We start from the raw sequence: 22260 nt of genomic DNA, 5'->3' as shown, positions 1-22260 counted from the left end.
CTCCTCTCCTTGTCTCCTTTCCCCGTCTCCTCTCATCTCCTCTCCTCGTCTCCTCTCATTGTCTCCTCTCCCCGCCTCATCTCCTTGTCTCCCCATCTCCTCTCCTCTCCCCGTCTCCTCTCCTTGTCTCCTCGTCTCCTTTCCCCACCTCATCTCCTTTCCTCCTCTCCTCTCCTCCTCTCCCTGTGTCCTCTCCTCATCTCCTTGTCTCCTTTCCCCATCTCCTCTCCTTGTCTCCTTTTCCCCGTCTCCTCTCATCTCCTCTCATTGTCTCCTCTCCCCGCCTCATCTCCTTGTCTCCTCTCCCCGTCTCCTCTCCTTGTCTCCTCTCCTCTCCTTGTCTCCTTTCCCCGTCTCCTCTCATCTCATCTCCTCGTCTCCTCTCCCCGCCTCATCTCCTTGTCTCCCCATCTCCTCTCCTCTCCCCGTCTCCTCTCCTTGTCTCCTCGTCTCCTCTCCTTGTCTCCTTTCCCCGCCTCATCTCCTTTCCTCCTCTCCTCGTCTCCTCTCCTCGTCTCTCCATCTCCTTTCCTCCTCTCCTCGTCTCCTCTCCTCCTCTCCCCGTCTCGTCTCCTTTCCTCATCTACTCGTCTCCTCTCCTCGTCTCCTTTCCTCGTCTTGTCTTGTCTCCTCCTCCAGCCCGGTTCAGACCGGTTCGATCCTGTTCAGACGGTCCGGTCCGGTTCGGTTCGGTCCGGTTCAGACGGTCCGGTTCGGTCCGGTCCGGTTCAGACGGCTCCAACCATTGAAGATAACACTTTGGTAGAAAACTGAACTGCAGCTTCACATGTTGGACGAACCGACGTCTTCCTGATCAGGGAGGAAACGTTACAAACATGGCGCCGCTCAATTTGAAATCTACGGTGTCCCGGGAGGACAAACAGTGAGCGCTGCTGGATTCTCTGGAGGAGAGTGAGCTCAACACCACCACCTGTTGGTGCATTTAAGATACTGCAGCACATCGACAGCAGATTAAAGAGCTCAGCTGATTTAGGAGCAAATTAACTTTTACAAATTAATTTCGATAAAACTAAAAGTGAAAACAGGTTTTTAAGAACAACTGTGACGGCATTAGTTTAAACAGTCTGTATAATAATGAGATTATTGGATTATTGATCCTCGGAGGTCTTTAAACGTCCCTCATGTGTCTCCATATAGATTTTCCATCAGCTGAGATTGGACACAGAAGAAGTTTCAGGTAAACACACCTGAAGTTAAAAGATCAGAATGAGAACAGAGAAGTTTACAATAACATTTTATTTATAGATTTAAATCACAACACAAGTTATTAAAAGAAATTTACATGTTCACACAAGTCAACGTTTCACAGTCGATCGTTTCTATTCTAACAGGAGACGAGGACAGTTGGACAGGACGCCCTGAAACGTCCTGCTGGGACATTCAGATGGAGGTTTAACTGCTGCTCCATCACTGCTGATCTGCTCTACAGCGCACAGGCTCCCCCTGGTGGCCAACGTGTTCCCTCAGTTATCAATCATCAACCAATCAAATCATTTCCTTCGTTCTGAACTCTTCTGATTGTTTGTTTCTATAACTTGGATTCAGGAGGTGAAACGTCACATCTCAGGTGAGTTGTGAAGAAGTCCTGGATCTTCCTCCACAGGTGGACCTCGGCGGCTGCGTGGGCTCTGGGCTCGCCCCCCCACAGGACCGGCCGGCCCACCATGCTGTGGAAGCTGGAGGGACAGTAGGGTCCGTACGGAGGCTCCAGGAAGTGTCCCGCTCCAGGATAGGACACGCTCTCATAGTTGTCCTTCCCGTGTGTCTTCAGTCTGTCCACCATCTGGTCCATGTACGACTTGCTGTCCCAGTTCTGGTCGTCCTCCGAGGCCGCGAACAGGAAGTGTCCCGTGGCCCGTTCGATGGGGACCAGGGCGTCCCGGTTCTCCTCCGCTAGCGTGTTGGGGGCACAGTGTTTGGTGATGACGGCTCCCGACGCGGTGGAAACTATTTTCTTTGGCTCAAACTTGAGGGTGGGGAGGATCTGGCTGTTCCTGTAGTGGAGGGGGAGAGCTGTGTTGGCAGAACAGCCGTTGATCCACACGGTGGCCTCCACACCTGGCAGGTAGGACGCCACCAGACAGAGCCAGGTCTCCACTCTTAGAGAGGGAGACCACACCCACTCCTCTGCTGCCCACCTGTGGACCAACGGGGACATTACACCCAGATCATGTTTAATAGAAGCGGTCCTATCGGAGGTTTGTCCTGCGCTCCTCCAACAACTCACCCCGTCTTGTTTCTTTAAAAACTCCAGCGCTTCTTCAAAGTAGTCCAGATGGATCTCCGTGGTGTTCTTCGCCTGCTCGTCGCGGCCGTACAGCGACACGGTCAGAACCAGGAACCCTCGGGTGGCCAGCAGCGCCGCTCTCTTCTCCGACAGACCGTCACCTAAGGTGTACAGGTCCAACACGGCCGGGAACGGACCTCCACCTAGTCACACGGGACACGAGTCACATGACTGATGAGATGAAGTAGAACCAGCAGTCGTTACAAATATCAGAAAACCCTGTTTCAAAAAACACAATAAAAACAGAATGTAACGATTTGTAAATCACAGAAACTCAAACAGACCAAAGAAAACACATCAAATGTTGAAACTGAGACATTTTATTGTTTTATAAAAAATATCTTATTGTGAATCTGATGTCAGCATCACGTCTCTATAAGTTGTTCCAGGATCATGTTCACCACTGAGCTGCATCAACTCTTCTTTTAACAACACTCTGGAAACCTTTGGGAACTGAGGAGACCAGTTTCTGGAGTTTTGAAAGTGAAATGTGGTCCCATTCTGGCCTGATAGAGGATTTCAGCTGCTCAACAGTTCAGGGTCTCCTTTGTTGTATTGTTCATGTCCTGATGCTCCAGATGTTTTCAATGATTGACAGGTCTGGACTGCAGGAGGCCAGTTTATCAGCGGACTCTTCTACTAGAGAACCATGCTGTTGGAATACGTGCAGAATGTGGTTGGACGTTGTTCTGCTGAAATAAACAAGACCTTCCCTGAAAGAGACGTTGTCTGGATGGCAGCATATGTTGCTCCAAAACCTGAATATATCATTCAGCATTAATGCTTCCTTCCAGATGTTCAAGCTACCCATGCCATGTGCACTAATGCATCCCTGTACCATCACAGATGCTGGCTTTAGAACTGAGCTGATAACAAGCTGGATGGTCCCTCTCCTCTTTAACCTGGAGGATGCAGCGTCCATGATTTCCAAACAGAATCTCAGATTGTGATCCATCAGACCTCAGGACAGTTGTCCACTTCACCTCAGTCCATCTTCAATGATCTCGGTCCAGAGAAGGCGGCGGTGTTTCTGGATCATGTTTCTATCTGGTTTCTTCTTTGGAGAGTTTTAACATCATTTGTGGACGCAGCGATGAACTGTGTTCACAGACGATGGTTTCCACAAGTGTTCCTGAGCCCATGCAGTGATTTCCACTCCAGAATAGTGTCTGTTTGAAGGCCGGTCGCTGGAATCAAATTCAAAATAAGGAAATATTTTTCATAAAACAATAAACGTTCTGAGTTTAAGGACACCAACCTGGAGGAGTGAACAGGACTCCTCGGAGGTTCCCCTGTTGGACCGGGACCCGGCTGACACCGTCTCCCATCAGAAGCCTCTCATTGGTCGCCTCCGCCAGCATCCTGCCCTCCCCCTCCCCCTCCCCCTGGTGCACAGAGAACTTCACCACGTGGGGGTTCAGAGCTTTGTTCTTGGAGAAGAACTTGTGCAGAGTGTGAGGCCTCATGGACCACAGCAGACCCATGGGTTCAACCCCCACGTAGCTCCCCCCCAGCGAGGGGTCCGTGTCCAGGTCCACCTCCCCGTCCCCGTCGGCCCTGTAGGAGGCCGAGGAGCTGAACTCCACTCCTCTGTCGTCGCTCGATCTGGCTCTCATGGTGACCACCTGCCTCGACCTCAGCCCGCCCAGCTTCACCTGGACGGGCTCGTCAAACAAACACCTGGCGCTGGGCAGCAGCCTCAGTCGCACCTGGGAGGACATGTTCTGGAGGTTTGGACTAAAAAAAACCATTTCATTACACTCTGAATCTGTTTATTAATTATTATTATTATTATTAAAACACTTTGTTTATCATTGAGACTGTTTGCATATTTTCTTCTTTCTATTTATTTCCACTTCTCCTGATTTACCAATCAAAGCTGTTTAATGTACAAAGATATTTCTTACTAGCTTGTGTTGTTTTTTTATACTTTGTGAGATCATCATCATCATAAAGACCAAACCAGCTGTTTTAAAGGTCAGCGACTCAAATTACTGACATTAAAACGCTTTTAATCTCTGTTGAGTTGCAGTTGATTATTTACAGAAGATGACATCAGTGTCAGTGAAAGGATGTTTTTATTACACATTTTAATAATAAATGATTGAATATAGAATTATGTTTTTAAACAAAATATTGGATGAAATAAATTTATGATGATTCTCGTGCATGCAAAAGCACTTTTTTTTTTAATTTTTTTTTATTGAAATAAATAAAACTAAAATAATGTTTTTGCTTCCTTTCTCTTTAATTCTCAGATTCTAGCTGTGGCCACGTGACGGGGACCCGAGCCCCATGTTGGACACCACTAACGCTGGGTAAACTTGACGTCACTAAACATTCAGACACGTTCAGAACCTCCTCACAAGTTTTTCCAGCGAGTCTGTTTCGTATTTAACGCGGGAACAGAGGCCTCACCTGCACACGGAGGACAGGTGAAGCTCGTCTTCTTCTTCTCTGCTTCCGGTTCTTTATTTTAAACCCTGTGATATTAAAACAAACGATAACAGACAGAAACTCCCAGCGTCTCCTCGGAAACAGTAAACATCCAACGAAACCGGAAGCTGTGTTCTTCTTTTCTTTTCTTTTGCGTTTTATGGCGGATGGCATCCAGCGAAAGGTGCATTACCGCCACCTACTGTATAGGAGTGTAGTTACCGATCCCCTTACAGACAAACAAACGGGATGTCTCCATCTGAAGACGGAAGCGGGACGTCTCCATCTGAAGACGGAAGCGGGATGTCTCCACCTGAAGACGGAAGCGGGACGTCTATTTTTCATTTCACGAAGCTCCAAAGGAATCAGATGAGATTTGAAATGGAAACTGGACAATTATTATTTTGTGGCTTTAAAGTGAACGATTTGACTCTTTTTGTTTCTTTTCCGTTCATTAATTTCCGTGTTTTTCTTTTAAATCAACTTTCCAGACGAACACGTGAAGCAGTTTGTGTCAGATTAAAGTAGCGGTTCAACTCGGTGTCCTCGGGGAGGACGGACGGCGGTGTCCTCGGTGTCCTCGGAGTCTCCCGTCTGAACACTTGTTTTCGGCCCAAAATACTTCCAGACTGATTTAATTTCTCTTTTTATTTTCAGGATGTTCATCTTTTAGTTTGTTTAATTGTAAAAGTGAAAATGTAAATTTATATTTGTAGAATAAATCTTAATCTAATAGAACGTGTAAATTAAACCGTCCTTCTGTGTTCAGGACTGAAATCAACGACTGAACTTTGTATGTTTTAGTTTTTTTATTGTTAATAATAAAAGATACAAAATATAAGATATTGTTCCGGATGCTGCGTCTCATCATTTCAGGGATGAATAGATGTCCTTCTACTGAGATGTCCCTCAGCGGGACATTAACACCCAACTTATGCTGATGAATCATTTTCCAGATTGACAGCACCTGTTGGTGAAAGTTTGATTGACAGTTAGAGATTTCAAAGTTACATTTTAACAAGAGTTCAATACCGCAATTTATTATACACACAAGTACACACACCCTCACACAACTACACACAAGTACACACAAGTACACACAAGTACACACACCCTCACACAACTACACACAAGTACACACAAGTACACACACCCTCACACAACTACACACAAGTACACACAAGTACACACACCCTCACACAACCACACACAAGTACACACAACTACATACACCCTCACACAACTACACACAAGTACACACAACTACACACACCCTCACACAACTACACACAAGTACACACAACTACACACACCCTCACACAACTACACACAACTACACACACCCTCACACAACTACACACAAGTACACACAACTACATACACCCTCACACAACTACACACAAGTACACACAACTACACACACCCTCACACAACTACACACAAGTACACACAACTACACACACCCTCACACAACTACACACAAGTACACACAACTACACACACCCTCACACAACTACACACAACTACACACACCCTCACACAACTACACACAAGTACACACAACAACACACACCCTCACACAACTACACACAAGTACACACAACTACACACACCCTCACACAACTACACACAAGTACACACAACTACATACACCCTCACACAACTACACACAAGTACACACAACTACATACACCCTCACACAACTACACACAAGTACACACAACTACATACACCCTCACACAACTACACACAAGTACACACAACTACATACACCCTCACACAACTACACACACCCTCACACAACTACACACACCCTCACACAACAACACACACCCTCACACAACTACACACAAGTACACACAACTACATACACCCTCACACAACTACACACAAGTACACACAACTACATACACCCTCACACAACTACACACACCCTCACACAACAACACACACCCTCACACAACTACACACAAGTACACACAACTACATACACCCTCACACAACTACACACAAGTACACACAACTACATACACCCTCACACAACTACACACACCCTCACACAACTACACACAAGTACACACAACTACACACACCCTCACACAACTACACACACCCTCACACAACTACACACACCCTCACACAACTACACACAACTACACACAACTACATACACCCTCACACAACTACACACAAGTACACACAACTACACACACCCTCACACAACCACACACAAGTACACACAACTACACACACCCTCACACAACTACACACAAGTACACACAACTACACACACCCTCACACAACTACACACAAGTACACACAACTACACACACCCTCACACAACCACACACAAGTACACACAACTACACACACCCTCACACAACTACACACAAGTACACACAACTACACACACCCTCACACAACCACACACAAGTACACACAACTACATACACCCTCACACAACTACACACAAGTACACACAACTACATACACCCTCACACAACTACACACAAGTACACACAACTACACACACACCCTCACACAACTACACACAACTACACACACCCTCACACAACTACACACAAGTACACACAACTACATACACCCTCACACAACTACACACAAGTACACACAACTACACACACCCTCACACAACTACACACAAGTACACACAACTACACACACCCTCACACAACTACACACAAGTACACACAACTACACACACCCTCACACAACCACACACAAGTACACACAACTACACACACCCTCACACAACTACACACAAGTACACACAACTACATACACCCTCACACAACTACACACAAGTACACACAACTACACACACCCTCACACAACTACACACAAGTACACACAACTACACACACCCTCACACAACTACACACAAGTACACACAACAACACACACCCTCACACAACTACACACAAGTACACACAACTACACACACCCTCACACAACTACACACACCCTCACACAAGTACACACAAGTACACACAACTACACACACCCTCACACAACTACACACAAGTACACACAACTACATACACCCTCACACAACTACACACAAGTACACACAACTACACACACCCTCACACAACTACACACAAGTACACACAACTACACACACCCTCACACAACTACACACAAGTACACACAACTACACACACCCTCACACAACCACACACAAGTACACACAACTACACACACCCTCACACAACTACACACAAGTACACACAACTACACACACCCTCACACAACCACACACAAGTACACACAACTACATACACCCTCACACAACTACACACAAGTACACACAACTACATACACCCTCACACAACTGCACACAAGTACACACAACTACACACACCCTCACACAACTACACACAACTACATACACCCTCACACAACTACACACACCCTCACACAACTACACACAAGTACACACAACAACACACACCCTCACACAACTACACACAAGTACACACAACTACATACACCCTCACACAACTGCACACAAGTACACACAACTACACACACCCTCACACAACTACACACAACTACATACACCCTCACACAACTACACACACCCTCACACAACTACACACAAGTACACACAACTACACACACCCTCACACAACTACACACAACTACATACAACTACATACAACTACACACACCCTCACACAACTACACACACCCTCACACAACCACACACAAGTACACACAACTACATACACCCTCACACAACTACACACAAGTACACACAACAACACACACCCTCACACAACTACACACAAGTACACACAACTACATACACCCTCACACAACTGCACACAAGTACACACAACTACACACACCCTCACACAACTACACACAACTACATACAACTACATACAACTACACACACCCTCACACAACTACACACACCCTCACACAACTACACACAACTACACACAACTACATACACCCTCACACAACTACACACAAGTACACACAACTACACACACCCTCACACAGCTAAAGGTAGCCAGGGAGTTCGGTTCGGTTCGGTTCGGCCCGCACAGCCGACACATAAATTCCGGTTTCTGGGCTCCACCTCGTGATCTGCAGCCAATTTGACGTGAGCTGTCACGGGGCTACATCATATTCCCCCGCCCCCCCCTTTCCCGCGCACGCACGCACACACACACACACACACACACACACAGACACACACACACACACACACACACACACACACACACACACACACACACACACACACACACACACAGACACACACACACACACACACACACACACTGTCTGAGATCATTGTAAAGATAAGAGCTGATTTAAAGCTTCTCTCTGAGAAACTGTCCTGATGATTTCATGAACATTAATAACTGAATCAGCAGTTTGAATGTTTTAACATGTTGTTTTTATCGTTTTCTGACATTTCATAACGTAAAAAAAATGATTTGATCATAACGACAATTTAACTTCGTGTCATAGTTTCTAAAAGTCTCCGACGGTCCGAACCTCCAGAACATGTCCAAACCTCCAGAACATGTCCTCCCAGGTGCGACTGAGGCTGCTGCCCAGCGCCAGGTGTTTGTTTGACGAGCCCGTCCAGGTGAAGCTGGGCGGGCTGAGGTCGAGGCAGGTGGTCACCATGAGAGCCAGATCGAGCGACGACAGAGGAGTGGAGTTCAGCTCCTTGGCCTCCTCCAGGGCCGACGGGGACGGGGAGGTGGACCTGGACACAGACCCCTCGCTGGGGGGGAGCTACGTGGGGGTTGAACCCATGGGTCTGCTGTGGTCCATGAGGCCTCACACTCTGCACAAGTTCTTCTCCAAGAACAAAGCTCTGAACCCCCACGTGGTGAAGTTCTCTGTGCACCAGGAGGAGGGGGAGGGGGAGGGCAGGATGCTGGCGGAGGCGACCAATGAGAGGCTTCTGATGGGAGACGGTGTCAGCCGGGTCCCGGTCCAACAGGGGAACCTCCGAGGAGTCCTGTTCACTCCTCCAGGTTGGTGGATTTATGTTCAACTGTTGAGCTTCTAATTAAGATTCTGTTTACAAAAAACAGAATGCAAAGAATTCCAAATCATATAAAACAATATTTAATTAAAAATAAACCAAACTTATCAAATGTGGAAACAGAATTTGTAATTTTTAATTTCATGGCAGCAACACTCTTCCGGAAAGTTTGATGGGTTATTAAAAATGTTTTTGTGATTTCATCACGTGAACGTCTCCCTCCGTTCTGCCCTGCGGTCCAGGATCCGGTCCGGTCCAGGATCCGGTCCGGTCCGGTCCGTGCTGTGATGGATCTGAACACCGGTGCCTCTGAGAAGCGAGCCGGGCTGCTGGCCAACAGAGGCTTCGTGGTTCTGACTGTCGGCGTGTTCAACGACAAACCGTCCAGCGTCCGAGAGCTGCAACTGGACCGCCTGGAGGAGGCCGCGGACTTCCTGAAGCGACGTCCTCAGGTGAGGTTCTGATGAACATGAGGTTTATTGTTGAGCAGCTGGTTGTTCTAGAAGATGACTCGGGAACAGACTCGGTACCGCAGGCTCCGCCTCCATCTCTCAGCTGTCTGATCTCCGTTGCCAGGTGGGCGGTGGAGGACTCGGTGTGCTGGCCCGGTCCAAGGCCGCCGACATCGCGCTCTCTCTGGCAGCTTTCGTTCCGGGTGTCGAAGCCGTCGTGTGGATCAACGGCTGCAGCGGCTCTACAGCGGCTCTACTACGGCTCTACTACGGCTCTAATGCGGCTCTACAACGGCTCTACAGCGGCTCTACAGCGGCTCTACTACGGCTCTACTACGGCTCTAATGCGGCTCTACAACGGCTCTACTGCGGCTCTACTACGGCTCTACTACGGCTCTACTACGGCTCTACTGCAGCTCTACTACAGCTCTACAGCAGCTCTAATGCGGCTCTAATGCGGCTCTACAACGGCTCTACTACGGCTCTACAACGCTCTACAACGGCTCTACTACGGCTCTACTGTGGCTCTACTGCGGCTCTAATGCGGCTCTACTGCGGCTCTACTGCGGCTCTACTACGGCTCTACAACAGCTCTACTACGGCTCTACTACGGCTCTACAGCGGCTCTACAGCGGCTCTACTACGGCTCTACTACGGCTCTACTACGGCTCTACTGCGGCTCTAATGCGGCTCTAATGCGGCTCTACTGCGGCTCTAATGCGGCTCTACTACGGCTCTACTGCGGCTCTACGACGGTTCTACTGCGGCTCTACTGCGGCTCTACAACGGCTCTACTACGGCTCTACTGCGGCTCTACTGCGGCTCTACAACGGCTTTAATGCGGCTCTACAGCGGCTCTACTGCGGCTCTAATGCGGCTCTACTACGGCTCTACTGCCAGAACCAGTGCGTCCTCCCGGCGTTAATGCACGAAGTAGGAAAGGTGACCACCGCCGAGTCCAGAGTCCACGTAGTCACAAACACGGTGGACAGTCCGCTGGCGGAGGAGAACCGGGACACCCTGGTCCCCATTGAACGGGCCGCGGGACACTTCCTGTTCGCGGCCGCGGAGGACGACCAGAACTGGGACAGCAAGTCGTGCATGGACCAGATGGTGGACAGACTGAAGACACACAGGAAGGACAACTATGAGAGCGTGTCCTATCCTGGAGCGGGACACTTACTGGAGCCTCCGTACGGACCCTACTGTCCCTCTGGAGTCCATATACTGCTGGACCAGCCAGTCCTGCGGGGGGGCAAGCCCAGAGCCCACGCAGCCGCCGAGGTCCACCTGTAGAGGAAGATCCAGGACTTCTTCACAACTCACCTGAGATGTGACGTTTCACCTCCTGAATCCAAGTTATAGAAACAAACAATCACGTCTCTGATGAATGAACAGAATCATGTTGGACGGTTCTGAACCGGCAGCAGGCTGATTACATTTAAAAATAAGATGCTAGAAATGTGTGTTTCACAGCTGTAGTGCCCCCTTGTGGTGAGGTGTGTAGTTTCACTGTTGCTCTGGTGTACAAATTAACCACTAAAATAAAACCTTGATCAAACTCTTATTTTATATTTTCTTGTTCGATCCAAACAAACTGAAGTTCTCCGACGCTCCGGATCAGAAGACGTTCTGTTCAACATCACAGAACGACACGAACACACGAGATCTGCAGGATGAAGCTGAACGCAGACCGACTGTGAATGTGTAATTCACCCACCAGTCCACTAGAGGGCAGCTTTTTGGTGTTGCTGAGGTGTTAGCAGAAGATGCATATCCAGTCATACTCAACCAGCAGTGATGTCATCATCCATCAGTGATGTCATCGTTGGTTTGTGAATGTTATGAATCCTCCAGTTCAGATTCTGTCCGTCACCATCTTTACTAGTTCGGAGCGGTTTGGAGCAGGAAGTGACCATATTTGGACGAGCTGAGGGAGGAGCCAGCGGTGGATCTGACCGATCTGATTGGAAACCTGACGATACTACGTCCTGCCCACCGATAGCTGTAACCTGACTGCACCACAGGCCTGTCAATCAAACAGACACACCCCCAAAAACAGGTCTTCTTGAATCTTCTTTTCTAATGAATGAGGGATTATTTTCAGATGGACCTCCAGAAAACTAATAAGAAGGAGTGACTTTAGCTAACAACACCGAGATAACTGATGGACACATTTGATTCACTTTGGATTTGATGAGAGAAGTTGAATGGGAGTCTATGGAGCCGGAGGCTTTTTGGAGCCGACCTCTAGTGGCACTCGCTGGTATTGCAGCTGAAGACACTTCTGGATCAGAACCATTTTACAGACCTAAATGGTAAACACTCTGTACTTAATACAGATATATATATATAAATAATAGAATAGAATATTTTATTCTATTCTATTCTATTATTCTATTGTTTCTATTATTATCTTATTGCTTCTGTATGCTGCTGTAGCGAAAAAAATTTCCCCTTGGGGATTAATAAAGTAAATACCTACCCTACCTTGTATAGTTATAAGCTCTTTAACATGGTTTTCCATTCACCCACTAATGAGACAGATCTCCATGCAAGGTGCTGCCATCAGGAGAACATTCACACACTGATGGTTCACCATCAGGAGCAACTCAGGGTTCAGTGTCTTCTTCAAGGACAAGTGGACAGGAGAAGCTGGGGATTGAACCACCAACCTTCTGATTGGTGTACAGCCCACTCTACCGTCTGAGCCACAGCCTCCCTTACCTGAAGCTACGAACTGTTTTATATCCAGTCTGTGACCTAAACTGAACCACGAGGCAAACACACCACTTATCAGCTGCCCTCTAGTGGGCTGCTGGATGTATTACACTCTCTGCTTGTTGGTCAGGGCTCAGCTCTCTGAGGAGTCTGTCATCACCAGGGATACGGGGGCTTCAGTTGATGTCATGGGAATTAGGAAATAAATCAGCCAATAGGAGACCAGCTGTCACTCGTGTTGAATCTGGGTTCCTCTCCGATGTTCTACGGTTCTGTTGTCAGAACTTTACGGTGTTAAAGAACCGAGGTGACGTGTTGTGATTTTGTGAATATTTAAATCTTACTCTGCATCCCGGATGCGGTCTTCTAAATCACGTTAAAAATATTTAATTTATCTGTGACTAAAACAGACTGAAGATATATTTCAAAATAAGAGAAGGGACACTTTACAGATGCATTCTGGGTAAATCTGGATCAGTCAGGACCGACAGAATCACGTCTGTCCACTGGCTACATGACTCACGTACGGAGACACTCGATAAACAGATGAAAGAATATCAACTTCATTTTTCTTCCTGTTTTATTCTGAGCTGCAAACTTTCATCGTGAAACTTTACTTTACTTTTTTTTTTATTACATTTGACAAAATATTTGAAGTCCATTTCCTGTCTAATGTAATTATCTGTTAAATCTATGATGCTCTAAATACATGCGACCATTTGAAATGAATTAAATATCAACTAAATGCTGAATTGTTCTTCTAATTAAAAACTTTAAACCTGTTCATACTTCTTAACTGTCACTCATGATTTCTGGTTATTTACATTACATTACATTACATTACATTACATTGTATTACATTACATTACATTACATTTATCTAACTCTTTTATCCAAAGCGACTTACAATAAGTTCATTTCAACCATGAGGGTTCAAACCAGAACAACAAGAATCAAGAAAATATCATTTCTTCCAGAAAGCCAAACTACAAAGTTCTATCAGTAAGTTCTATTTTAAGATACTAAAGTTCTACTGTTCAAGGTAAAAGAGGAAGAGGTGTGTTTTTAGTTTGTGGTGGAAGATGTTCAGAGTTTCTGCTGTCCTGATGTTGGTGGGGAACTCATTCTACCATTTAGGAGCCAGGACAGAGGAGGAGGAGGAGGGGGAGGAGGAAGAGGGGGAGGAGGAGGAGGAGGAGGAGGACCGGAGTGAACGGGCTGGGGTGTAGGGTTGGACAATGTCCTGGATGTAGACTGGACCCGATCTGTTCGCAGCACAGTACGCAAGTACCAATGTTTGGAAACGGATGCTGGCAGCTACTGGTAACCAGTGAAGGGAGAGGAGGAGCGATATACTAATTACTATCTACTATATACAATATACTAATTACTATCTACTATATACAATATACTAATTACTATCTACTTTATACAATATACTAATTACTATCTACTATATACAATATACTAATTACTATCTACTATATACAATATACTAATTACTATCTACTTTATACTATATACTAATTACTATCTACTATGTACAATATACTAATTACTATCTACTATATACAATATACTAATTACTATCTACTGTATACTAATTACTATTTACTATATACAATATACTAATCACTATCTACTATATATAATATATTAATTACTATCTACTATATACAATATACTAATTACTATATACTATGTACAATATACTAATTACTATATACAAAATACTAATTACTATATACAATATACTAATTACTATCTACTATATACAATATACTAATTACTATATACAATATACAATATACTAATTACTATATACAATATACTAATTACTATCTACTATATACAATATACTAATTACTATATACAAAATACTAATTACTATATACAATATGCTAATTACTATATACTATGTAGAATATACTAATTACTATATACAATATACTAATTACTATCTACTATATACTAATTACTATCTACTATATACAATATACTAATTACTATCTACTATATACAATATACTAATTGCTATCTACTATATACAATATACTAATTACTATATACTATATGCAATATACTAATTACTATATACTATATACAACATACTAATTACTATCTACTATATACAATATACTAATTACTATCTGCTATATACAATATACTAATTACTATCTACTATATACAATATACTAATTACTATCTACTATATACTAATTACTATTTACTATATACAATATACTAATCACTATCTACTATATACAATATATTAATTACTATCTACTATCTACTATATACAATATACTAATTACTATATACTATATACAATATACTAATTACTATATACAATATACTAATTACTATCTACTATATACAATATACTAATTACTATCTACTATATACAATATACTAATTACTATATACTATATGCAATATACTAATTACTATATACTATATGCACTATACTAATTACTATATACTATATACAATATACTAATTACTATCTGCTATATACAATATACTAATTACTATCTACTATATACAATATACTAATTACTATCTACTATATACTAATTACTATTTACTATATACAATACACTAATCACTATCTACTATATACAATATACTAATTGCTATCTACTATATACAATATACGAATTACTATATACAATATACTAATTACTATATACAATATACAATATAGTAATTACTATATACAATATACTAATTACTATATACTATATACAATATACTAATTACTATATACAATATACTAATTACTATCTACTATATACAATATACTAATTACTATCTACTATATACAATATACTAATTACTATATACTATATGCAATATACTAATTACTATATACTATATGCACTATACTAATTACTATATACTATATACAATATACTAATTACTATCTGCTATATACAATATACTAATTACTATCTACTATATACAATATACTAATTACTATCTACTATATACTAATTACTATTTACTATATACAATACACTAATCACTATCTACTATATACAATATACTAATTGCTATCTACTATATACAATATACGAATTACTATATACAATATACTAATTACTATATACAATATACAATATAGTAATTACTATATACAATATACTAATTACTATCTACTATATACAATATACTAATTAGTAAATACAATATACTAATTACTATATGCAATATACTAATTACTATCTACTATATATAATATACTAATTACTATATACTATATACTATATACAATATACTAATTACTATATACAATATACTAATTACTATATACAATATACAATATAGTAATTACTATATACAATATACTAATTGCTATCTACTATATACAATATACTAATTACTATCTGCTATAAACAATATACTAATTACTATCTACTATATACAATATACTAATTACTATCTACTATATACTAATTACTATTTACTATATACAATACACTAATCACTATCTACTATATACAATATACTAATTGCTATCTACTATATACAATATACTAATTACTAATTACTATATACAATATACTAATTACTATATACAATATACAATATACTAATTACTATCTACTATATACAATATACTAATTACTATATACTATATACAATATACTAATTACTATATACAATATACTAATTACTATATACAATATACAACATACAATATAGTAATTACTATATACAATATACTAATTGCTATCTACTATATACAATATACTAATTACCATCTACTATATACAATATACTAATTACTATCTACTATATACAATATACTAATTACTATATACTATATACAATATACTAATTACTATATACAATATACTAATTACTGCATACAATTATACTAATTACTATCTACTATATACAATATACTAGTTACTATATACTATATAGAATATACTAGTTACTATATACAATATACTAATTACTATATACAATACACTAATTACTATCTACTATATACTAATTGCTATATACTATATACAATATACTAATTACTATATACTGTATACAATATACTAATTACTATCTACTATATACAATATACTAATTACTATCAACTTTATACAATATACTAATTACTATCTACTACATACAATATACTAATTACGATATACAATATGCTAATTAATATACTATATACAATATACTAATTACTATATACTATATACAATGTACTAATTACTATATACAAATTACTATATACTATGTACAATATACTAATTACTATATACTCTACAATATACTAATTACTATATACTATATACAATATACTAATTACTATGTACTATATAGTAATTACTATATACTATATACTAATTACTATATACAATATACTAATTACTATATACTATATATAATATACTAATTACTATATACAATATACTAATTACTATCTACTATATACAATATACTAATTACTATATATTATATACTAATTACTATACACTATATACAATACACAAATTACCATATACTAATTACTATATGCTATATAGTAATTACTATATACTATATAGTAATTACTATATACAATATACTAATTACTATATACTATATATAATATACTAATTACTATATACAATATACTAATTACTATGTACTGTATACAATATACTAATTACTATACACTATTTACAATATACAATATATTATATACTATTTACTATATGCTATTTACAATATACTAATTACTATATACTATCTACTAATTTGTATAGTGTTTTGTACATCGTAAACAGTATATTGTAAATAGTATATAGTAAATAGTATATAGTATATTGTAAATAGTATATAGTAAATAGTATGTAGTATATTGTAAATAGTATATAGTGTTTTGTACGTAGTAAATAGTATATAGTATATTGTAAATAGTATATAGTAAATAGCATATAGTATATAGTATATTGTAAATAGTATATAGTATATAGTATATAGTAAATAGTACAAAGTGTTTTGTATATTGTCAACAGTATATTGTATATATAGATCAAGAAAAAAATTTAAAACTGCAAGCGGGAACATGAGGACCCTCGTGTGCTGCACGTGTCGGGAAGCCGGCGGCCCCGACCCACTGGATCCCCGACCAGCTGGATCCCCGACCCGCTGGATCCCCGACCAGCTGGATCCCCGACCCTCTGGATCCCCGACCCACTGGATCCCCGACCAGCTGGATCCCCGACCAGCTGGATCCCCGACCCTCTGGATCCCCGACCAGCTGGATCCCCGACCCTCTGGATCCCCGACCCTCTGGATCCCCGACCCGCTGGATCCCCGACCAGCTGGATCCCCGACCCACTGGATCCCCGACCCTCTGGATCCCCGACCCACTGGATCCCCGACCAGCTGGATCCCCGACCCGCTGGATCCCCGACCCTCTGGATCCCCGACCAGCTGGATCCCCGACCTGCAGCGTGCGAGGGCCGCAGATCACTGCTTGCAGTTTTAATTCTGATTATATTCGATAACATTTGGAGCCTCAAAGTTACAATTCTTATATGTTTTATGTTAGTGAATACTTCCATCTTTCAGTCGCAGTTAATTAACGCAGATTCAAACAATCTCCACAATATTTGCAGCAGCTTGTAGTTTCGCAAAATTCCTGCAATATTTCTGTAAAAACCATCATTACATCACAAAGTCTCCTATAAATATAAATAAAACTGACTTATTTCAGTTTCAACCAACAAGAATGAAGTGAGATGAAGAGGTTAGCGGTTAGCTGTTAGCTACAGCTTCATATTGAGCATATTGATCTTAAAGTCACTGTGAAGTTTACATCCCTAAATGTTAAACACAAACAATCAATAAAATCTGATGTTTAACACGTATGATTATGTGATGTTCACTATCTCCATCTCAGTTGTGGCTCCGCCCCCTTTCAAACATGATAAACCACCATAAAGACGTCTGACCTTCGGTTGCTGCTGTAACAAGTCCACGGCCTCTTCAAAGACATCCGGATGGATCTCCTTCATGCTGGACTCTTTGTTGAGGAACACAGAGACGGACAGAACCTTTGCCTTTGTTGGCCAGCAGAGACGCTCTCTTGTCACACCTCAAGGTGCACAGGTCCAACACGGTGGGGAACCGTATGTCTCCTGGGGGACATCAAACAAGAGAGGACGTGATATGAGAGAGGACGGGTCAGAGAGAAAGAGGACGGGTCAGAGAGAGAGGACGGGTCAGAGAGAAAGAGGACGGGTCAGAGAGAGAGAGGACGGGTCAGAGAGGACGGGTCAGAGAGAAAGAGGACGGGTCAGAGAGAGAGGACAGGTCAGAGAGGACGGGTCAGAGAGGACGGGTCAGAGAGAGAGGATGGGTCAGAGAGGACGGGTCAGAGAGAGAGGATGGGTCAGAGAGAAAGAGGACGGGTCAGAGAGAGAGGACAGGTCAGAGAGGACGGGTCAAAGAGAAAGAGGACGGGTCAGAAAGAGAGGACAGGTCAGAGAGGACGGGTCAGAGAGAAAGAGGACGGGTCAGAAAGAGAGGACAGGTCAGAGAGGACGGGTCAAAGAGAAAGAGGACGGGTCAGAGAGAGAGGACAGGTCAGAGAGGACGGGTCAAAGAGAAAGAGGACGGGTCAGAAAGAGAGGACGGGTCAGAGAGAGGACGGGTTAGAGAGAGAGAGGACGGGTCTGAGAGAGAGGACAGGTCAGAGGGGACGGGTCAGAGAGAAAGAGGACGGGTCAGAGAGAGAGGACAGGTCAGAGGGGACGGGTCAGAGAGAAAGAGGACGGGTCAGAGAGAGAAATGACGGGTCAGAGAGGACGGGTCAGAGAGAAAGAGGACGGGTCAGAGAGAGAGGACAGGTCAGAGAGGACGGGTCAGAGAGGACGGGTCAGAGAGAGAGGATGGGTCAGAGAGGACGGGTCAGAGAGAGAGGATGGGTCAGAGAGAAAGAGGACGGGTCAGAAAGAGAGGACAGGTCAGAGAGGACGGGTCAAAGAGAAAGAGGACGGGTCAGAAAGAGAGGACAGGTCAGAGAGGACGGGTCAAAGAGAAAGAGGACGGGTCAGAAAGAGAGGACAGGTCAGAGAGGACGGGTCAGAGAGAAAGAGGACGGGTCAGAAAGAGAGGACAGGTCAGAGAGGACGGGTCAAAGAGAAAGAGGACGGGTCAGAAAGAGAGGACAGGTCAGAGAGGACGGGTCAGAGAGAAAGAGGACGGGTCAGAAAGAGAGGACAGGTCAGAGAGGACGGGTCAAAGAGAAAGAGGACGGGTCAGAAAGAGAGGACAGGTCAGAGAGGACGGGTCAGAGAATCTGGGACTCCTGCATGTTTACATCCTGTTAGAGTGAATCTGCTGCAGCTTCACCAGTTCAACATCCACGTCTGTTCCCATCGACTATAACTGAATATAGAACCTGTTTCCATGGCGACAAGTGAAACTACGGAGACGTGAACAGAGCACACTGTAACTGAATATAGAACCCGTTTCCATGGCAACAAGTGAAACTACCGAGACGTGAACAGAGCACACTGTAACTGAATATAGAACCCGTTTCCATGGCAACAAGTGAAACTACCGAGACGTGAACAGAGCACACTGTAACTGAATATAGAACCCGTTTCCATGGCAACAAGTGAAACTACCGAGACGTGAACAGAGCACACTGTAACTGAATATAGAACCCGTTTCCATGGCAACAAGTGAAACTACCGAGACGTGAACAGAGCAGAACGCCGGCTCCTCCTGCAGGTTGATCTTTCACACCGTCTCGTCTCACTGCGTGTTTCACCTTCTACCTTCTCTGATCTTTGGAGCCATAAATGATCTGTGTTTTCCCCGATGACTTCAAAGTCGTTGAAGATTTGTATTTTTTGTTAATTATCACATTCAAATCGTGAATGTTTACTGCTTTGTTCCCACTTTAGTGAACATGTACAGCGGATCACCTGCAGGTCTGAGCTGCGTTCAGGTTCTCTGCCTCTCTGTGAGGACAGAACCATCACTGATGCTGCTCACCTGAGATCCAGCAGGTGAGTGAAGACGACTGGGAGGATGATGAAAGGAGGATTAATGGAGGACGTTGTCTTCAAGTCAGCTGGAAAGAATCTGAAATACAGACGGACACCAACCTGGAGGAGTGAACAGGACTCCTCGGAGGTTCCCCTGTTGGACCGGGACCGGCTGACACCGTCTCCCATCAGAAGCCTCTCATTGGTCGCCTCCGCCAGCATCCTGCCCTCCCCCTCCTCCTGGTGCACAGAGAACTTCACCACGTGGGGGTTCAGAGCTTTGTTCTTGTAGAAGAACTTGTGCAGAGTGTGAGGCCTCATGGACCACAGCAGACCCATGGGTTCAACCCCCACGTAGCTCCCCCCCCCAGCGAGGGGAAAATGTCTGGAACTACAACACATCCAACATGCAGACAGTCAGTAAGACAACAGAGAAACCTAAAGATCCAGAACACTCTGGGACAAAGACAGCTGATTCATATTATAGTTACTCTCAATAAATTCATTTTTTTTGTTTTTTAACTTCATGCAGACAGTTTGAACTTTAATAAATAAAGTATTAATGAGGTTGAATGCCTTAATGTGTTGCTATAAACACAGCAGCAGACTGGAGGCTGAGGGTGGAATTACAGCCACAGCAGCTGTCAATCTCAGGGACATGTGAATACCTTCAAACAGAATCCCATTCAAAAATATGACCATTTAAATTTTCTCTATTAATAAGCGACAACAAAGGCCATAATATCCAACCAGGATAAAATGTGATGAATCTCTGGGTTCTTCTGGAAAATTCAGCATTGAAGTCGTCCACCAAATAACACGTTAATAATCTCTGAACTCAACACAGACATGTTGCAGGCCAAAGGTCGGGAACAGACGGGCTGCGTTTCTGCTGGTAAAGTGAACATTTCAGGCTGCAAAGGTGGAAACTATTTATTATATTTAACCATGACATTTTTGAAAAAAAATACAATTTGTTGAAAATAGGTTTTGTAAAGGCTGTAAAGTTTAATCAGAGTTGATTTATAGAGAGATGAGTGGGCTCCTCTCAGAACAGTTAGAATATAAATAGACAGAATTTTAAACTTATCTGAGGACACAGCTTGTTTCTTGTCCCTAAAAGTTACCTTGTTTTGTTTTGGGTCATTTTTAATAATCTTCGTGGATATAAATTAAAAAAATCATTTCAAACTTTAATTCTAAAAACATTTTTATAAGTTTGCATTTAAAAATGTAAAGTCTTATAAACCAAATCTGTGAACTGACCACAGACTGAATAACGAACTCACTGACCCGGAGTGA

General features: G+C 42.5%; 2 protein-coding genes across 2 annotated transcripts; one reads left to right on the top strand and one right to left on the bottom strand.

Moving 5' to 3' along the window:
• Positions 1-1238: 1238 nt before the first annotated feature.
• On the bottom strand, positions 1239-4871 carry LOC138215760 (acyl-coenzyme A thioesterase 2, mitochondrial-like). Its single transcript, XM_069178109.1, is given in 5 exon segments — positions 1239-2098; positions 2100-2159; positions 2249-2451; positions 3567-4045; positions 4727-4871. Coding segments are annotated over 4 exon segments (1275 nt in total). The 5' UTR covers positions 4030-4045; positions 4727-4871; the 3' UTR covers positions 1239-1549.
• Positions 4872-9300: 4429 nt separating this feature from the next.
• Positions 9301-11533, top strand: LOC138215560 (acyl-coenzyme A thioesterase 1-like). Its single transcript, XM_069177800.1, has 4 exons — positions 9301-9778; positions 10045-10237; positions 10362-10515; positions 11124-11533. Exons 1-4 carry the CDS (start codon positions 9312-9314, stop codon positions 11531-11533), a joined length of 1224 nt encoding a protein of 407 aa, XP_069033901.1. The 5' UTR covers positions 9301-9311.
• Positions 11534-22260: the final 10727 nt, after the last annotated feature.

Source organism: Embiotoca jacksoni, unplaced genomic scaffold (assembly GCF_022577435.1).
Source record: "Embiotoca jacksoni isolate LCO1_2020_lvr unplaced genomic scaffold, fEmbJac1.0.p SCAF_109, whole genome shotgun sequence".
Classification (NCBI taxonomy): Eukaryota; Metazoa; Chordata; class Actinopteri; family Embiotocidae; genus Embiotoca; species Embiotoca jacksoni.
The sequence above is the reverse complement of the archived record's forward strand: the minus strand, read 5'-3'. Positions and strand labels throughout refer to the sequence as shown.

Bases quoted from the DNA above. Each gene is read 5' to 3' on its own strand.
- LOC138215560 (XM_069177800.1), top strand. From the start codon at position 9,312: ATGTCCTCCCAGGTGCGACTGAGGCTGCTGCCCAGCGCCAGGTGTTTG. The intron at 9,779-10,044 runs GTGGATTTATGT...GGTCCGGTCCAG, and splicing joins CTGTTCACTCCTCCAGGTTG to GATCCGGTCCGGTCCGGTCC. The intron at 10,238-10,361 runs GTGAGGTTCTGA...CTCCGTTGCCAG, and splicing joins TCCTGAAGCGACGTCCTCAG to GTGGGCGGTGGAGGACTCGG.